Source organism: Oratosquilla oratoria, unplaced genomic scaffold (genome assembly GCF_046742065.1).
Source record: "Oratosquilla oratoria isolate Oo_2021 unplaced genomic scaffold, ASM4674206v1 SCAFFOLD78, whole genome shotgun sequence".
NCBI classification, from domain to species: Eukaryota; Metazoa; Arthropoda; class Malacostraca; order Stomatopoda; family Squillidae; genus Oratosquilla; species Oratosquilla oratoria.
In genome coordinates, this window is record NW_027467742.1 from 368,013 (window position 1) to 386,049 (window position 18,037).

At 43.9% G+C, this 18,037-nt stretch overlaps 1 protein-coding gene and 1 pseudogene across 3 annotated transcripts in view; one reads left to right on the top strand and one right to left on the bottom strand.

Annotated features, from left to right (window-relative positions):
* Window positions 1–366: 366 nt before the first annotated feature.
* On the top strand, window positions 367–1,295 carry LOC143023997 (uncharacterized; annotated as a pseudogene).
* A 7,178-nt stretch (window positions 1,296–8,473) lies between these two features.
* The window catches only part of LOC143024000 (tyrosine-protein kinase RYK-like), an 11,271-nt gene continuing 1,707 nt past the window's right edge, over window positions 8,474–18,037 (bottom strand). Inside the window, exons 3-8 of one of the 3 annotated variants that reach the window (XM_076182690.1) lie at window positions 17,412–17,811; window positions 16,175–16,270; window positions 14,963–15,144; window positions 14,684–14,818; window positions 13,489–13,660; window positions 8,474–11,304 (exon numbers count right to left, since the gene is read on the bottom strand). In XM_076182690.1, coding sequence (XP_076038805.1) covers window positions 11,056–11,304; window positions 13,489–13,660; window positions 14,684–14,818; window positions 14,963–15,144; window positions 16,175–16,270; window positions 17,412–17,811 — 1,234 coding nt within the window. In that variant the 3' untranslated portion in view covers window positions 8,474–11,055. Of the gene's footprint in view, window positions 11,305–13,488; window positions 13,661–14,683; window positions 14,819–14,962; window positions 15,154–16,174; window positions 16,271–17,411; window positions 17,812–18,037 lie in introns of all 3 variants that reach the window. The other 2 variants (XM_076182688.1, XM_076182689.1) reach the window with 2 other exon arrangements.

Here is an 18,037-nt window from a genome sequence, read left to right on the forward strand (position 1 = left end):
CGTAGAAGGCGAAGACCGTTCCTTCACGTCACCACGACCCTTGAAAATGCGATACGGTCTTCGCTTTCTACGAAGCAAGGCGCTCAGGCGAGGGTTCGAATCCCAGTAGGAGAGTTTATTTCCAAATATCACACACACACACACACACACACATACATATATATATATATAATATATATATATATATATATGCATATATATATAAAGGCATACCAAGATCCAAGCATACACAACCAGCATACGACCAATTGCAACAAACGTCTGTGAAACCTGGATGGTAACAAAAAGAAACTGAATGTTATCTGTAATCGAAAACTGAAAACTGTGACTCATTTTAGGACCTATGAGAGACGCAATTAGTCGTGAATGGAGAAAGTGCCACAACAGAAAACTGAGGCTCTTGTCATTCCTATCGCCGATCAGAAAGTTTATCAGACCAAAAGGACTCTAATGGGTGGGTCTTGCTCTCAGGAAGGAGGATGAGATCCAGGTGAAGAGAGGAAGACTCCTTCGGAAGAAGACCCCTCGGAAGAAGACCCCTCGGAAGAAGACCCCTCGGAAGAAGACCCCTCGGAAGAAGACTCCTCGGAAGAAGACTCCTCGGAAGAAGACCCCTCGGAAGAAGACTCCTCGGAAGAAGACTCCTCGGAAGAAGACCCCTCGGAAGAAGACTCCTCGGAAGAAGACTCCTCGGAAGAAGACTCCTCGGAAGAAAGACTCCTCGGAAGAAGACCCCTCGGAAGAAGACTCCTCGTAAGAAGAATCCTCGGAAGAAGACCCCTCGGAAGAAGACTCCTCGGAAGAAGACCCCTCGGAAGAAGACTCCTCGGAAGAAAGACTCCTCGGAAGAAGGCCCCTCGGAAGAAGACTCCTCGGAAGAAGACTCCTCGGAAGAAGACCCCTCGGAAGAAGACCCCTCGGAAGAAGACTCCTCGGAAGAAGACCCCTCGGAAGAAGACTCCTCGGAAGAAGACCCCTCGGAAGAAGACTCCTCGGAAGAAGACTCCTCGGAAGAAGACCCCTCGGAAGAAGACCCCTCGGAAGAAGACCCCTCGGAAGAAGACTCCTCGGAAGAAGACCCCTCGGAAGAAGACTCCTCGGAAGAAGACTCCTCGGAAGAAGACTCCTCGGAAGAAGACTCCTCGGAAGAAGACTCCTCGGAAGAAGACTCCTCGGAAGAAGACTCCTCGGAAGAAGACTCCTCGGAAGAAGACTCCTCGGAAGAAGACTCCTCGGAAGAAGGCCCCTCGGAATACCACGTAAGAGGTGGATGGACAGTGCCAAGAGCTACTTAGAGCAGTGGTTCTTAACCTTTTTTGGCAGCGACCCAAAATTTTGCACAAATCAAGCATCGCGACCCAAGCCTACATAGATATTGTCGGTTTTACATTGAAATTTCAAAACACTTCAAATAAATTTTCTGCTTTGGAGTTTTTATTTAATCATGGTCTGCTTAGAATCCTAAAACTAGGCATCATGTATTTTAATTATTACAGTATGTAATTATAATATATTTGTAGTGGGAAAATAATTATTTTCTGCAAACCCTTAGCGACCCAATAAAATGGCTTGGCGACCCAAATTTGGGTCGCGACCCAGGGGTTAAGAACCACTGATTAGAGCTTATGAACATCGAAGGGCATGTTTTCGATTTTGTTTTCGTCTATTTTTACTCGTGCCTGAAGGAAGAAGACCATACGGAAGTCCACGGTAAGACAGACAGTATTAAGAACAATTTAGAGCTCATGGGAATGGTGAGAGCTGGTATAGGATAGACTACATTGGAGACGTTTGGCTTAAGCAGGATCAAGGATCATGTGGGTCTACAGCTAGAGGAGTAAGAGGATCCAATGTAACAAACATCCTTCTGATTAGTCCCACTATTTTGTTAACTTTATTTACTTTCTCTGCCCGTTGCTAACTTGGGAAGGATCATGAGTAAGGGCAACAGCACTGTAGGAAAGAGGACAAACGCAGAGTATGGGATCCAATATATTTGACGTTTCGCCCAGCAGGGCTTTTTCAGAATTTTTTTTTCTGAAGAAGCCCTGCTTAGCGAAACGTCAAATATATTGGATCCCATACTCTGCGTTTGGCCTCTCGACTACAGTGGGAAGGATCATCTTCGGGAGCTTGATGATCTGGGTTTGGATTGGTTGCTACTTTGAGTATGGTATCACAAACGTCCTTATCATACTTTGTAAAAAAAAAAAAAAAAAAAAAAAAAAAAAAAAAAAAAAAAAAAAAAAAAAAAAAAAACAGAGAGAGAGAGAGAGAGAGAGAGAGGAAGAGGCCTTTGTATATATATATATATGCAAGGAAAACCACTGGAGAAAAATAAAACAGTAAACTGTAAGATCTTTCGTGTATTGCATCTTCAGACAAAATACAGAAAATAGAGATTACAATATTTTTATGTACACACATCAACAAAAGAAAACAAAGGATGCGGCAAGCATATGTATACGTGTAGATTCATATTTATTTCTTATTTCAAGAACAGACGTTACAACTCTCAAATAACGTAAAGAGAGAGAGAGAGAGAGAGAGAGAGAGAGAGAGAGAGAGAGAGAGAGAGAAAGGAGAATGAAACAGTGTAAAACAAAAATACTGTGCAAAGTGAATTATTCACCAGTCACATTGTCAAATTATTACTAATATTCATCAGCTTCTCAAAGGTAAGAAAAAGGGTATTAAATCCAAGTAATTTATATTACCATTACCCAATCCGTTACACTGAGCCGAAACGAGCTTTCTATAATTATCTTCTGCTGAATTCTTCATTACTGTTATCGTTTCCTTCTGTCTTTCGTTCACCACGTGATTAAGATATGTCTTTTCATATCGTCCATTTGCCTTTTTACTTGCTGTGACCTTTTACACCATACCGAAGCCGACAAAAAGAAGAAGAAGAAAAAAAAGAAGAAGAAAAGCTGAGACTATCGGAAAGGGATGTGATGCCTCACTGGCATTTATATATAAGTCAAATGTTGACTCTCCTCAGGCCAATCAGCGAGCGACTCTCCTCCCCCTGGACAGCCAATCAGAAGGCTCCACATCTTTCATGTTTCATATGTTTGGATGAGCTAAGAAGTTATGGGCGGGGCGATCTGTGTCTTGTTCTGGTCGAATGACAAGGGGAGGGGGAGGGGAGAGAGGAGGAGGGAGAGGGGAGAGGGGAAAGGAGTGGGCTAGAGGGATGGGGAGAGAGAAGGAGGAGGGGGAGATAGGAGGGGAGGAGGAGAGGAGAAGGGAGATGGAAGAGGGGAAAGGAGTGGGCTAGAGGGCTGGGGAGAGGGGAGGAGGAGAGGGAGACGAGGGGAGAGGATAGCGGGGAGGGGGAGGGGAGAGAGAAGGAGGGAGAGGGGAGAGGAGAAAGGAGTGAGCTAGAGGGCTGGGGAGAGAGAAGGAGGAGGGGGAGATGGGAGGGGAGGAGGAGAGGAGGAGGGAGATGGAAGAGGGGAAAGGAGTGGGCTAGAGGGCTGGGGAGAGGGAAGGAGGAGAGGGAGAGGGGAGGGGAGAGGATAGCGGGGAGGGGGAGGGGAGAGAGAAGGAGGGAGAGGGGAGAGGAGAAAGGAGTGGGCTAGAGGGCTGGGGAGAGGGGAGGAGGGAGAGAGGGGAGGGGAGAGAGAAGGAGGGAGAGGGGAGAGGGGAAAGGAGTGGGCGAAGGGCTGCGGAGAGGGAAGGAGGAGAGGGAGAGGGGAGGGGAGGGGGAGAGGAGGGAGATGGGAGAGGGAAAAGGAGTGGGTGAGAGAGCTGGGGAGAGAAGAGGGGGAATGAGGGGAAGGGGAAAGGAAAGGGGGAAAGGAGTGAGGGGAAAGGGCTGGGGAGAGAAGGGAGGGATGAAAGGAGAGGGAGAGGAAAGGGGAAAAGGGGAGGGGATGAGAGGAGAGGGAGAGGAAAGGGGGAAAGGGGAGGGGGAGAGGGAACGGGAGAAGGAGGGAAAGGGAGAAGGGAAGGGAGAGGGGAGCGGTGGAGAGGAAAGTGGGAGGGGAGAGGAGTGGAGGAGAGGGCTGCGTAGAGAGGGGAGGGGGAGAAGGGAGGGGGAGAGAGGAGGGGGAGAGGGGAGGGGGAGAGAGTGCTAGAGAGAGAAAAGAGGGATGAGGGGAAGAGGAGAGGAAAAAGGGAGGGGGAGGGGGAGAAGGGAGGGAAAGAAGGGAGGAAGAGGGGAAGAAGGTGAAGGAGAGGGGAACAGGGAGGGGGAGAGGAGAGGAGAAAGATGGGAAATGGGAAGGGGAGAGAGAAAGAGGGGAAATGGAAGGGGAGGGGAAGGAGAGAGAGGGGAAGGGGGAAAGGATTACGGGAGAGAGCTTGGATAGAAGAGAGAGATGAGGGGAGAGGGAAAGGTGAGGGGGGGGAAGAGAGGGTGGAGATAAGGTAGGGAGGAGAGGAGGAGAGGGGAGGGGGAGAAGGGAAGTGGAGAAGGGAGGGGGAGAAGTGGGAGAGGGGAAGGTGGAGAGGGGAAAGGGGAAGGGGAGAGAGGAGGGAGAGGGGAGGGGAAAAGTAGTAGGGGAGAGGGCTGGCGAGAGGAGGGAGAGATGAGGAGAGGGGGAGAAAAGAGGGGAGAGAGGTGAGGGAGAAGGAGGGAGAGGGGAAGAGGGGAAAGGGGAAGAGGGGAGAGGAGGGAGAAGGGAGGGGGAAATGATTAGTGGAGAGGGATAGGGAGAGGAGGGAGATATGAGGGGAGGGGGAGAAGTGAGGGGGGAAAGGTGAAGGGGAGAAGGCATGGGGAGGGAAAGGAAGGAGAATGGAAGGAGGGAGAGGGGGAAAAGGGGAGTGGGGAAAGAAGGAGGGAGAGGGGAGGTGGAAAGGATTAGAGGAGAGGGCTAGGGAGAGAAGAGAGAGATGAGAGGAGGGGGAGAGGTGAGGAGGAGAAGGGAAGTGGAGAGGGGAGGGGAAGAGGTGAGGGAGAAAGACGTGGATTCTTCTTCTTCATTTTATTTCCTCCCACTTAGTGTGAGACGATATATATATATATATATATATATATATATATATATATATGTATATACATACATACATACATACATACATATACCAAAGGCTTTTTCCCCCTACATGGGGGGGTAGCCAAAAAGAAAAAGGCATGGAAACCACTCCCACCCATTCCATTTCCTATATATTCCTCTCCCCTCCACCCTCCTCCCTCTCTCTTATCTTGGCACCTCCTGGATGACGGGTCATCCCTGCATCCTGTCCACTGCCCTGGGTCAGAAGCAGTGTCGAAAGACACAGCACATCCACAGCAAGGCCGCTTCATAAATTCGGCGACCCCACCTCTCCGTCCCCTCATGCAGAAAAGGAGAAGACGGGGAGAAATCCCTTCGGGCTGCGTCAATTTTTTTTCTCATACGTATTTCCTCACCCCCACCCCCATTCACTCCCCCTCATGCATCACATCATCTATACACAACCCCTCTCCATTCACCCCTATCTTCTGTCCTCTCCCGTCCTTCCTCCACAGACATTCCTCTCTTTTGTAATGCTCCTTTCACCCCATCCATCCATCTTATCCTTGGACGCTCCCTCATATTCACTCCTTCTACCTCTGCCTTCCACACCTCTTTTACTAATCTTTCTTCACTCATTCTTTCCATGTGTCCAAACCATCCTAATACTCTTTCATCAACTCTATCTCCTAGTTCCCTTTCCATCCCTGTTCTCTTCCTCACCTCCTCATTTCTCACTCTATCTAGCCTAATAACCCCTATCATACTTCTCAGACATTTCATCTCAAACACATTCAAACTCCTTCTCTCTTCCTCTCTCATGTTCCATGTTTCTGCCCCGTACAATGCTGTTGGCACAATCACTCCTTCATATAACCTCCTCTTAGCATCCATTCCTAGATGTCTATTTCTCATTACACTTTTCAATCCACCAAGGCATTTACTCGCTTCTCTCAATCTACATTCTACCTCCACCCCCACTCCTCCCTTTCCTGCCACATTCGCACCCAAGTATCTAAAACTATCCACTTCCTCCAGTCTTTCACCCTTAATGCTCACCTCCAGCCTGCTGTCACTCTCTCCCCTTGTACATCTCATCACCTTACTTTTACCCACATTTATCTTCAGCTTCCTTCTTTCACACACCTCAAATTCTGTCACTAACTTCCTCAATCCCTCCTCTGATCCTGCTACAAGCGCAGTGTCGTCAGCAAACAACAACTGGCTCACCTCCCACTTTTCTCCATTTTCTTTAATCATCTCCAACCCCTGACCCACTACCCTTGCATTCACCTCTCGCACCATCCCATCCATATAAAGATTGAACAGCCAGGGCGACGTATATATATATATATATATATATATATATATATATATATATATATATATATATATACATACATGTATATATATATAACACTGAATGGATCCCAGTGAGCAGATATACATTTTTATCAACCACAATACACTCTAAGCCATCAACATCGAGAGAGATCCGAGGAGGCCAACATGCAAAAATTTAAACGTGATACGGCCAAGGACTCAAACCTGGGCTAGCAGGGCTAAGTCACTAACACTTGTCACGTGCTAGCCCAGGTTCGAGTCCTTGGCCGTAGCACGTTTCAATATCTGTATGTTGGCCTCCTCGGATCTCGATGTTGATGGCTTAAAATTAAAGTGTATTGTAGCTGATAAATTATATATATATATATATATATATATATATATATATATATATATATATATATATATATATATATATATATATATATATATATCAGCCCCTCCCCACCGTACACATTTCGAGAGCGACCCCAAAGGCCGGTACTAAGTCTCCGGTCCAAGCTTAGGACTCGAGATGCGTCCAGTTGTGGTGTGCATATACCCCAGAGGTATGCGATCTGGACTTGGATGGTACTAGAACCTGACGTTGGTATTGACAGGCCAGAAAAGGTCACCGCAATCAGGTCGCGCTTGGTCATGGCGTCGGGTCAGTCCCGTGTATATATACTACCTTCGTGGTCGGTCTTCCCCCACTTTGGGGACCACGCCACGTCTGCCTCTGACACACGTACCTTCACTAGAATAAAGTATATAAACGAAACTGCGCCTTACTCTCTCCCTACGTCACCCAGTCCAAGTAACACACTTATATGTTACAGAGCCACTGCCTTTTGCCGGATTTATAGATGCCCATAGGCTCTTAGATGAAGAATCTTGAGATTAGTAATCAAGCGTGTAGGGAATATGTAAAGAAAAGAAAAAGCTTTATGTATAAAAACATTTATTTATAGTGACAGTAATAAAGTACACATATTGTACAAATATTCACATTCAATGAACAAAATATATCACACGTTCTACACATTAGTGGACTGAGAAGCAATAACAAATTATTTACATTTGCGATTATTTGACATTTTGTGACGCCATGGGTGTGACGTCATGGATGTGACGTCATCATACGTGACGTCACCACATTTGTGACGTCATCATGTTTGACATCCTGTAACTGGCATTTAGTGAAGGTCGATATAATTTACATTTTATTACATACAGTCGAAATAACCCAGTATTAGACTGATTTCGTTTATATATATATACATACACATCACTTTCTGTTCATTAATCACATATTAGGACATTTTGGATAAGAAATGAGGGAAAGAAAAAGGATTTAAAGTATCTGATGATGACGTCACTATGTCTACATCTCTCCTCCTGAGAACATGGTTGTTCCTTGGTATGAATTGGTGATAATTTCTTTTGATCTTTTCTCACAACTATAGCACACAAGGGTAACTTTGCACACGGAAAGAGGCATTGACAGGTTATTATTTCTTTTTTCAGTCGAAAGGTGGAGATATACACAGCTGGGAAGATGGTAGCTACGAAGCCTTGGCGTGGTGTTTACAGGAAGTACTTGTAGGCATGACGGCACGGTATGACTGCACAAGAAATATTTAGCTTGATGTGCGGGTTTCTCAGTTCCCAACGTGTACATAAACACGTACACACACACGCACACACACACACACACACACACACACACACACACACACACACACACACACACACACACACACACACACACACACACACACACACACACGTACACGCATTTAAATAGTCCCCAAGCCCTGATAAAACACTCAAAGCTGAATAAAATCGCCTGGTGTCTACCAGAGTTGTTTATAAACATATATAACAACCGTGCCGACATTGTTATTTGGGCGAACCCAAAGCAAGGACGAAGCAAGGGCAAGAGAAAAAACAGAGAAGACTTAAGACACAGCAGCAGGAGCAGAGGAGACTATTCCCCATTATCCGGAGATATTTTCGGATAGAAGAGAGTGGGAGGGCTTAGGATAAATCAAAGGAAATTGTAGCTTCTATGTCTGTGTTTGTAACGGTGGAGGAATAGTTGGAGGAGAGGTTGATACCTTGGTGGTGTTAATGGAGATTTTAGTGAAGTGGCTGGTGACGATGGCCTAAGGTGAACATGTTGGACTAACGAGACGATGTTCATGGATTTGAAGGAAACTTATGACTATGTATATATGCACAGTTGACCGTACCTCAGCTCTATCTTTCATCAGTCAACTCGTCTTCAAGATCTTCATCTCTCATTTACTCAAGGCGGAAGTGTAGGCAACTGTGCTCGTTCGGTTTTGCGTCATGAACTTCCTTGGTCAGGGTCGGGAGGACGGCGCCTGTTGGGGGATACTTGCTCAGAGTGAATGTCTTTCCGGATCTCTGCACCGTGACCAGGAGTCGAACCTGCCTACCTGGCCCTTCTAGCGGCTGTCATCCACTGTGTGTATATATATATATATATATATATATATATATATATATATATATATACTCGTGTCCCAGACAAAGCCTCCATATCTACTCATCCCCCTTATTGGGAACGCCACCCCGTGGACTGGCATTCGATCCCTGGACTGAGTCTGATATTTAAAGTAAGAAATCTATGAAGGGGATTCTAGGATTCTAAGTAGGTTCGGCCTGTCGGCAGCCGATTTTATTCACCAGAGTAAAACCTTTCGAGGTTAAAGGGATTATTTAAGGAAAAATATTTTGATTATTTTTTAAAGTTTGTGTTGAACTTCATGTCTTTTACTCTGGTTCTCGTCAGATAATTTTGTTTAGTCCAATGAATGTTTCTAATGAATTGTTCATAATTTAGGTAACTTGCTCATGACTTAGACATCCGTCATCTTGTTCAGTGGTGATGAACATGTTTATGATGAGATTGTGAACAGGTAATAGTGTGTTTATAATGATAAGTTGGTGATAGTGGTGATGAATAGGTTGTGATGATTTTATGGTGAAGTGAAATGTGGTGGTGGTAGTGGTGGTGGTGATGATGATGATGATGATGATGATGATGATGATGATTGATGATGATGATATTGGTGATGGTGGTGGTGATGGTGATGGTGTTGTCGGGGGGGGAGAAGTGTAGAGGGTGGGTATGGTGTGTTATGATGATTTGATGGTGAAATGAAAAATGATGATGGTGATGTCAGAGGAGTAGGAGAGGTGTGGAAGGTGGCGTATGGTGTTCATAGTACCGTTGATATGATTGTGCTTCATTATACTATTCATCCGATAATTCTTATGACAGTCGCATACAGGATTCGAACCCACCCGTAAGATCACCTTCATAGAGCCTTAGCCCACTAGTGTGCTAATAAGGCTCTGTGACGGTGTTCTTACGGGTGGCCGAAAGCAGTGGGTTCGAATCCTGCATGCGACTATCATAAAAATTATCGGATTGATGTCGCTGTTACTAGCGAATTTCTCCCACATGTATTCATTTTCACCATACGTAATCTACAAAAAACGCAGTATGAAATATATTCGAGGTTTTCTTTTGTTTTTGTTGTTTTTTATGATTTTCTTCTTTTTTTTCTAGTGCTGGGGGGACCTGACGGCTCTGGTGGCCGATCTAGCTAGTGCAATCCTGACATGTACAAAATCTAGCTAGGTTAATGAACGATGACCACAGTCCAAACAAGAACAGGGCAGCTCATTCTAGATAGGAAAATGAGCTAAGTGACTCAATATGTCTAATTTTCTCTCTGATTTTTTTTTTTTTTTTTTTTCTTGTTTGGGCTTTTGTGAATGACTAGACGAGTAGGGGGTGGGGGGGTGGGGGGTGGTGCTTGATACAAGCATCTTTAATCTTTTTTTTTCGTTTTGTTTAATATCTATACGTTCAGTCTGCACTATGACAACAATGTTTGAGCAGAACATTAGTTTTCGTTCATTGACGAAACTGGCTGGAATCTGACGACATACAGTGACGTGAGGATGAAATTGACAAGTTTCGGAAATGGGTCAACCCCTTCAAGACGGCGACGTCTTTTCTTTTTTCTTTTTTCTTTTCTAAATACAAGAGGTTTTATTCATCAAAGGGGTCTGATTTGAACGGCCTTTGGGCAGACTGAGACGACATCTCAAAGCTGACTCGAAAACTGAATTAGATAGATTATTTTTAGTCGAAAAAGATTGTATAAGGGGACGCCACCGTGTTGAGGCAATTAAGAGCACAGACTATAAGTCCTTCCCAAGGAGTTTTTTAATCTCTTTCGTGTTGATTAAAGAATTCAAAACACTTTGAACTAAAGAATCGAATCTCATATTGATCCCAATTCACTTATGAATGACGTCACATGTTATTATCTGAACAGGAGTTCATTTGAAGACAGATTGGACAATTTAGTTCGATACGTCACTCTAGATTTAGCTTGTCCCTCTTTTCTTCTTTTCTTTTAGATTTTTTCTTTTCTTTCGGTTAGCAATTTTGTGTATATTGAGTCTTTTTTCCCGTCGTTTCAGTTTTATTTGGTTATTTTCTTATGGAGGTTTTGTTAACAGACGAAGATGATCTTGGTAACTTCTTCAAATCGTGACTAAAATGACTACGATAACCCAACATAAAGCAGTCTAAAAAAAAAAAAAAAAAAAAAAAAAAAAATCCTGGCGACGCGTTCAGACGGTCAGGAAATCGACCTTCAACTACCTCACCAGAACACCAGTTTCAAGGTTACGATCATCTCTGTCTGTTAGCGACAGACAGCTTTCCTCCCGATCATATAAAGCTGTTGAGTTGTTGATGGAAAGCGGCCAGATAGTCGAGGATAAGTTTGGCGTGTGGCCGGTCGTGAGGGTGGATGGCCCAACAGAACGCCATAACCTTGTAGAGATCGTCAGGGCAGTTCAGGGGCTGGGAGAGTCTGTAGCCGTCTCGGAGGTACTCGCTCATCTCGCACTCGTCCACCTCGACGTAGGGCTGCTGGGCTAAGGTCGTCAGCTCCCACAGGAGAACACCATAGGACCACTGAGAGAAAGAGAAAGAGTCCGCGATTTAAAAAAAAAAAAAAAAAAAAAAAAAAAAAAAAAAAAAAAAAAAAAAAATAGTTGTTGTTCTAGTATTAGTAGTATATTGGTGTTTATAGTAGCAGTTGTAGTTGTAATTATAGTCATTTTAGTTGGAGTTGTAGTAGTTCTAGTAGTAATTGTGGTAGTTTAGTTGTGATTGTAGGTGTAGTAGTTGTAGTTGTGGTTGAATTTGTAATTGTAGATGTAGTTCTGTTGTAGGTGTAGTTGTAGCAGTTGTAGTTGTAGTAGTTGTAGTTGTAGTAGTTGTACCAGTTGTAAATTGTAGTTCCAGTATTTATAGTTGTGATAATTGTAGTTGTAGTTGTATTAGTAGTTGCAGTTGTATTAGTAGTTGTATTAGTAGTACTGTCTATAGTTACAGCAGTAGTTGTAATTCTATCAGTTGTGGTAGTTGTAGTAATCGTAGTTGTAATATTTGTAGTTGTATTAGTTGTAGTAAAATTTGTAGTTGTAGTTGTAGTTAACTGTATTTTAGTTGGTTGTAATTGTAGTAGTTGTAATAGTGAAATTTGTACATGTAGTTGTAGTAGCAGTTTTACATGTAATTATTTTAGTTGTAATTGTAGTAGTTATAATTGTAGTTTTACTTGCTGTAGTCTTTGTACCAGTTGTAGCTGTAATAGTAGATGTAGTTGTAATAGTTGTAGTTCTAATATTGGTTGTAGTAGTTGTATAGTTGTACTAGTAGTTGTAGTAGCTGTAATAGTTGTAGCAGTTGTAGTAGTTGTAGATGTTGTAGTTGTTGCAGTAATTGTAGTTGTAGTTGTTATAGTGTTTAGTTTAGTTATAGTAGTTGTAGTTTTAGTATTAATTGTAGTTGTAATATTTTTGTAGATGTAATACTGGTTGTAGTAGTTGTGGTTGTAGTAGTTGTACTAGTTATATTTGTATTTGCAGTGAATGTAGTTGTAGTAGTTGTGATGATGATATGCTTTAACGTCACAGACTCCCCCTATCAGGAGGCTAGGACGGTGCCCCTCGCAGAGGGCTTTGTAAATGTAGTAGTTGAAGAAGTTGTAATTGTATCCATATACCATTGCTAACCAATTTGATATATCACATGCCTGACACGTGATCCATATGCATGCAAGGTGACCGACAGGTACTGGCCTCTTGCACTGCCTCCAATCTTGCTGACCTCCACATTTCCAAATCGTAAACATCTGACTCAAACATACAACACACATCACACCACCACCCAACGTAAAGTTATCGAAACAAGTACATAGTGTCGGCAGACATATAATTAACTATTTCTTTATACCTACCAAACTACATAATTATAAATGCAAACCATACACCATGTGAAGACTCATTCACTAATATTAAATAGATCCATTGGAATGCTGTAACCATTATTAACCATCACCTACCACCCACGTGATCCACAGGCATACGGTAGAACACTCAGAGCATTCAGCGAGACTCCCCTCTTGCTTACCTTGCTTTCCCTGAACAACCACCTTACCACATACATTTAACGCAGCAGAAATCAGACAAACAATATATTGCTGCCAAATGTCACCAGACTAACCCATTAAAACCCCCTTTATTATACCCATCCCTATTATATTACCCACAAGCTAACATATATAATTATAACATACCTAACTATACCCACCAACTATATGACTATCCCTCATATATAAAACTGACCCCAATGTATAGAATAGCGAGACTAACGCCTTTACTTACGACAACCCACTAACCCCCTATATTAACCGACGATAATGTAACCAAGCAGGAGAACCGGGCAGGTCAAGAGCCTACCAGCCAGAACCTGGCTAGGTCAATGTGCCTGCCAGACACAGGTGTGCTCGAGGTCAAGGCCCTGCACTTTACTGTATTTTGCCCACAGGGCCCATATATAGTTTAATATCAAACCAGATTACTTTGTAATAAAATAGAAGAAACTCCGGTTAGCCCACCACACGTAACCAAAAACAATCACCAACCAAAGGGGTTATAATGCATTTAACACACAAATAGTACTGTATAAATCCCAAACCTATGATCTAACTGTTAACCTACACCAAATATGCAAAGATAGGCATATTCACATATATATGCGGCGACTGCGTCGCCACACAAGAGAACTCTCCCCGGAAGAAAAACAACTCACCACGTCTGAGGCCGTGGAGAAGAGTCGGTCCGTGATGGCCTCGTACGCCATCCACTTGATCGGCCTCGGGGCGTCTGTCGAGGACGAGGTCGACGAGGTCTCGTAGTCAGAGGGGAAGAGGTCTCTCGAGAGCGCGGCATCGGTTATCCTCAGCTGGAGTTTCTCGCTCACCCTAAAGATTAAGGAAATAGTAGTAATATTAGTATTAGTTCTAGTAGTAGTATTAATGGCGAGACAGCAGTAGTACAGGTAGTAGTAGTGCAGGTAGAAGTATTAGAACCCTGGGGATTAAAGAAATAATAGTACTAGTAACAGTAGTAGTAATAGTAAGGCAGTAGTAGTAAAGGTCGAATTATTAGTACTAATAGTAGAAATAGTAAGGCAATTGTACAGGTAGAATTATTAGTAGTAATAGTAGTAGTAACAGTAAGGCAGTAGTTGTAGAAGTAGGAGTAATAGTAAGGGAGTAGTAGCACAAGTAGAAGTAGTAGTAGTAGTAATACACGAGTATTTTAGTATTGAATTACTAGTAGTAGTATTATGAGTGAAGGTAGTAATAATACTTACTATTACTACCAATTCTTTTCAACCAAGGGCACAGGTCTCCTAAACCCCATATAGTTGACAGAAGACCTTAAGAGTCAGACCCACACTAGGTAGTTCCATGTCCATTTATCATTTTCATCCATAAACCTATATAGCCTTCCCAAGCAACCAATAGTTTCTGCGCTCATTACATGGTTACTAAAACTAACTCGTTCGTTGACCACTCTATTGGTAAATTATGTTTTGGCTATTTCCTTCGTAATTCTAAACTTGTCTCATTCAAATTCATTTTATACAAAAGTCACTTATGTTGCCTGAACCTTTTCTGTCCCTAAAAAAAAAAAAAAAAAAAAAAAAAAAAAAAAAAAAAAAAAAAAAATTAAAGCCGGGTCCACACTAGTTGCATTTCCACGTATCGTATCATCTTTGCGTACCACCTAGTGATACGATACGGTACAACAGGATATTGCACCCACTTGTTGCGTATTCGCCTGCTTTATACGGATACGCAACAAGTGGGTACAATACCCTATTGCACCGTATCGTATCACTAGGTGGTAGGCAAAGATGATACGATACGTGAAAATGCCACACGTTGTGGACGCGGCTTTAGATGGTTACTAAGTGTAATCTATCTGGGGGGACTTACACACAGTTCCTGGCCGCTAAGTCCGCATGAAGGATATTGGCCCCATGAAGAAAGGCAAGTCCGTGGGCGGCTTGTACGGCGAGTTGCACCAGCTCTGCCGCCCTTAGATGTCCCCCTCGATGTTCCTGAAGGTACCTGAAGAAAAAGAGGGTGGCGAATTGTCCGTGAACGATATGGCTGCCATGGTCACACAAGTAAACAATTAGACGAAATAGACAATGAGACAAGTATTTAAGTAGACAAATAAATAGATACACGAATGAATTAACATATACTTACAGCTTCAGATTGCTGTAGCCGTGATACGGGAATATCAAATAAGGTGGCGAATTGTCCGTGAATGAGATAGCGGCCATGGTCAAGATGTTCCTATGGTAGAGGTTGAAGAGCTGAGTTCCGTCGTGGCAGAGGGCAACCACGTGCTCGTGGGGGCAGTTCTCCGTCAGAGTCTTGATGAGTACCTGCTGGTCCTGAGTGTTAGCAATCACAGACAGGTGCTATTAGAGGGACGGGGATCGCGTGCATGACTGGGTGAGCTGCAGGTTATCTTCGCAGAGGTTTTGGTCGTAAAAGGTGGTCGGTGTATGATACATAGATACATATATACATACATACTCGTATATACATACGTACATACATAAATATCACACACAGAACCCACTGTCGGAGTGAAACAAAAAACTTATGTGAACGCTAACTTCTAAATTTCGGCTGCCAATTGCAGCCCTCTTCAGGAGAGTATATTTGTTGAAATCATGACAAATGAGGGGATGTACTAAGAGTGTGTGTGTGTGTGTGTGTGTGTTTCATCAACATAGTCATGTCCATAACTAAAATAATTTATTTTTTATTAAGACAAACCTCTGCGAAAATCATCTGAACTGAAAATGACACTATTTCGATTTGCAAGTATCTACAGCTACATGGGAGTAAACACATGCTTTATATATATATATATATATATATAATATATATATACATATATATATTTATATATATATATATACATATGTATATATATGTATATATATATATATAATTTTTTCAAAGTAGACTATCAATGCATCAATATCTAAATGTAATTACTAAATCAAGCTTTAGATATTTTATCCGTGTCTCTATGCTTTGGCGTGTGTGTGTGTGTGTGTGTGTGTGTGTGTGTGTGTGTGTGTGTGTGTGTGTGTGTGTGTGTGTGTGTGTGTGTGTGTGTGTGTGTGAAAGGGATCCTACATCAGGCCCTGCGCGATCAATAATATTGCGCAATATTCCGTACTGCACAACATTATTGACGATGTAAGGATAGTACTAAAGAATGACACAATCCACTGAAGACATAAAATATACAGACCAAACTCCTGTGCCTCATCAGTACCATCCCTACACCATCAATAATAATGCACAAAGCAAAATGTTGCGCAATAATAGGTAATGATCGAGAAAGGGCCCGGTTGCTTGACTACGAACTTAAACCAGTTGTTGGAGCTAACTAACCTGCTCAGGTCTGTCTCTCTGAATCCAGCCGCGGTAGACTCTGGCGAAGACGCCTTCGTGGATCACCGCCGTCAGTCGAACTCTTCTGCGTTCCACCTGAGGACGAAAGAGGAGGTCGAGGGTAAGTAACCTTCATGACGAGAGGTAGTATGAAAATGAGTAACCTCGAAGACGAGCCAGGACCCCGAGGATGAGCCAGGGTCTCGACGAGCTAGAACCTCGAGGACGAGGGTGCACCTCGAGGATGATGGGAAACTTCGAGGACGAGGCGGAACCTCGAGGACGAGGCGGAACCTCGAGGACGAGGCGGAACCTCGAGGACGAGGCGGAACCTCGAGGACGAGGCGGAACCTCGAGGACGAGGCGGAACCTCGAGGACGATGGGAAACCTCGAGGACGAGGCGGAACCTCGAAGATGACCCAGGAATTCGAGGACGATCCAGGACCTCGAGGACGATCCAGGACCTCGAGGACGAACCAGGACCTCGAGGACGAACCAAGACCTCGAGGACGAGCCAGGACCTCATGGGCGAGCTAGCATATCAAGGATGAGCTAGAACTTCGAGGACAACTAAAAATTCGAGGACAACTAGAACCTCGAGGATAGCTAGAACCTCGAGGACAGCTAGAACATCGTGAACAACTAGAGCCTCGAGGACATCTAGAACATCGAGGACGAGTTAGGGTTTTGAGGACGAGTAAATCAAGGGTTAATGAGATGCAGGATGGCGAGTGTTAAAGAATAGAGACAGAATAGCTCGCGGACCGTTATCGGCCGCTGCGAGGACGCGGGTTCTTGATCGTTGATGATAAAAAGAAACATTTTAAGTGATGGAATAATTCATCAATCTGCAAACATGAACAAATCTACCTCTATCTACTCATCCTACAGATACGTCTACATCTTATCTATCAACCCTTCCAGTAACTCCCTCAACTCGTCTATTTGCTTCCATTTGCCACCAGGCGATTCTTTTCAGACGTCTTGGTCCATATGACGTCATGCGCACAGTGTGTCGAATTTCGGGTCCGGAGTGCGCATGCACCCTCTCCTTACGCCATGTGACGTCATATGTTTTTTTTTTTAATGAAGCAGTCCTTTGGACCCCATCTACCTCCCTTCTACGTCTACGCCATCTACTTTTAGCCCCGTTTGTCTCATCTACCAACAGATCTACGAAGGGGAATTCATCTACCTACAGATCTACCACGGGGATCTCTTCCGCCGTTGACTTACTTCCAACTGCCTGAAACGCTCGTGAAGATCCGCCGCCGAAGGGTCTACGATGACTTCGGATCTGCTGAGCGAACTCGAAGACTGACAGGTGTCCCTGCTCCCGTCCCTGCTGGCGACGCAGGTGTCCCTGCTGCCGTCCCTGCTGGCGACGCAGGTGTCCCTGCTGCCGTCCCTGCTGGCGGCGCAGGTGTCCCTGCTCCCGTCCCTGCTGGCTGCTGTCAGCGTGGGCGTGGGCGTCGGGTGGGTTTGGGGTGTTAAGGGCGTCGTGAGCTTCCTCAGGGAGGTGTACGAGTTGATGGTTACCGAGGAAGGCAAGGTGTAGGTGTTGTTGTTCGGGGTCGTTGGACGGAGGAGGGTCGTTGTGGTCACTGGGTGGGGTTTGACGCCGAGGTCGCTACTTCTGGTACAGAAGTCAAGAAGGTCGAAAACAAAGTATTAGTACAAAGTCCGAGTAAGATTTTTATTTTATTGATTTTTTTTTTTTTTTTTTTTTTTTTACACAAGTCCATCAGTCTTGTAAGTAACGAATGAACAGATTAAGATCAAAATGAAACATTACTAAATCGTCTCGTGCACCATGGAAACTGATATTAAGATATACTCCAGGAGTATACATTATTTACAAG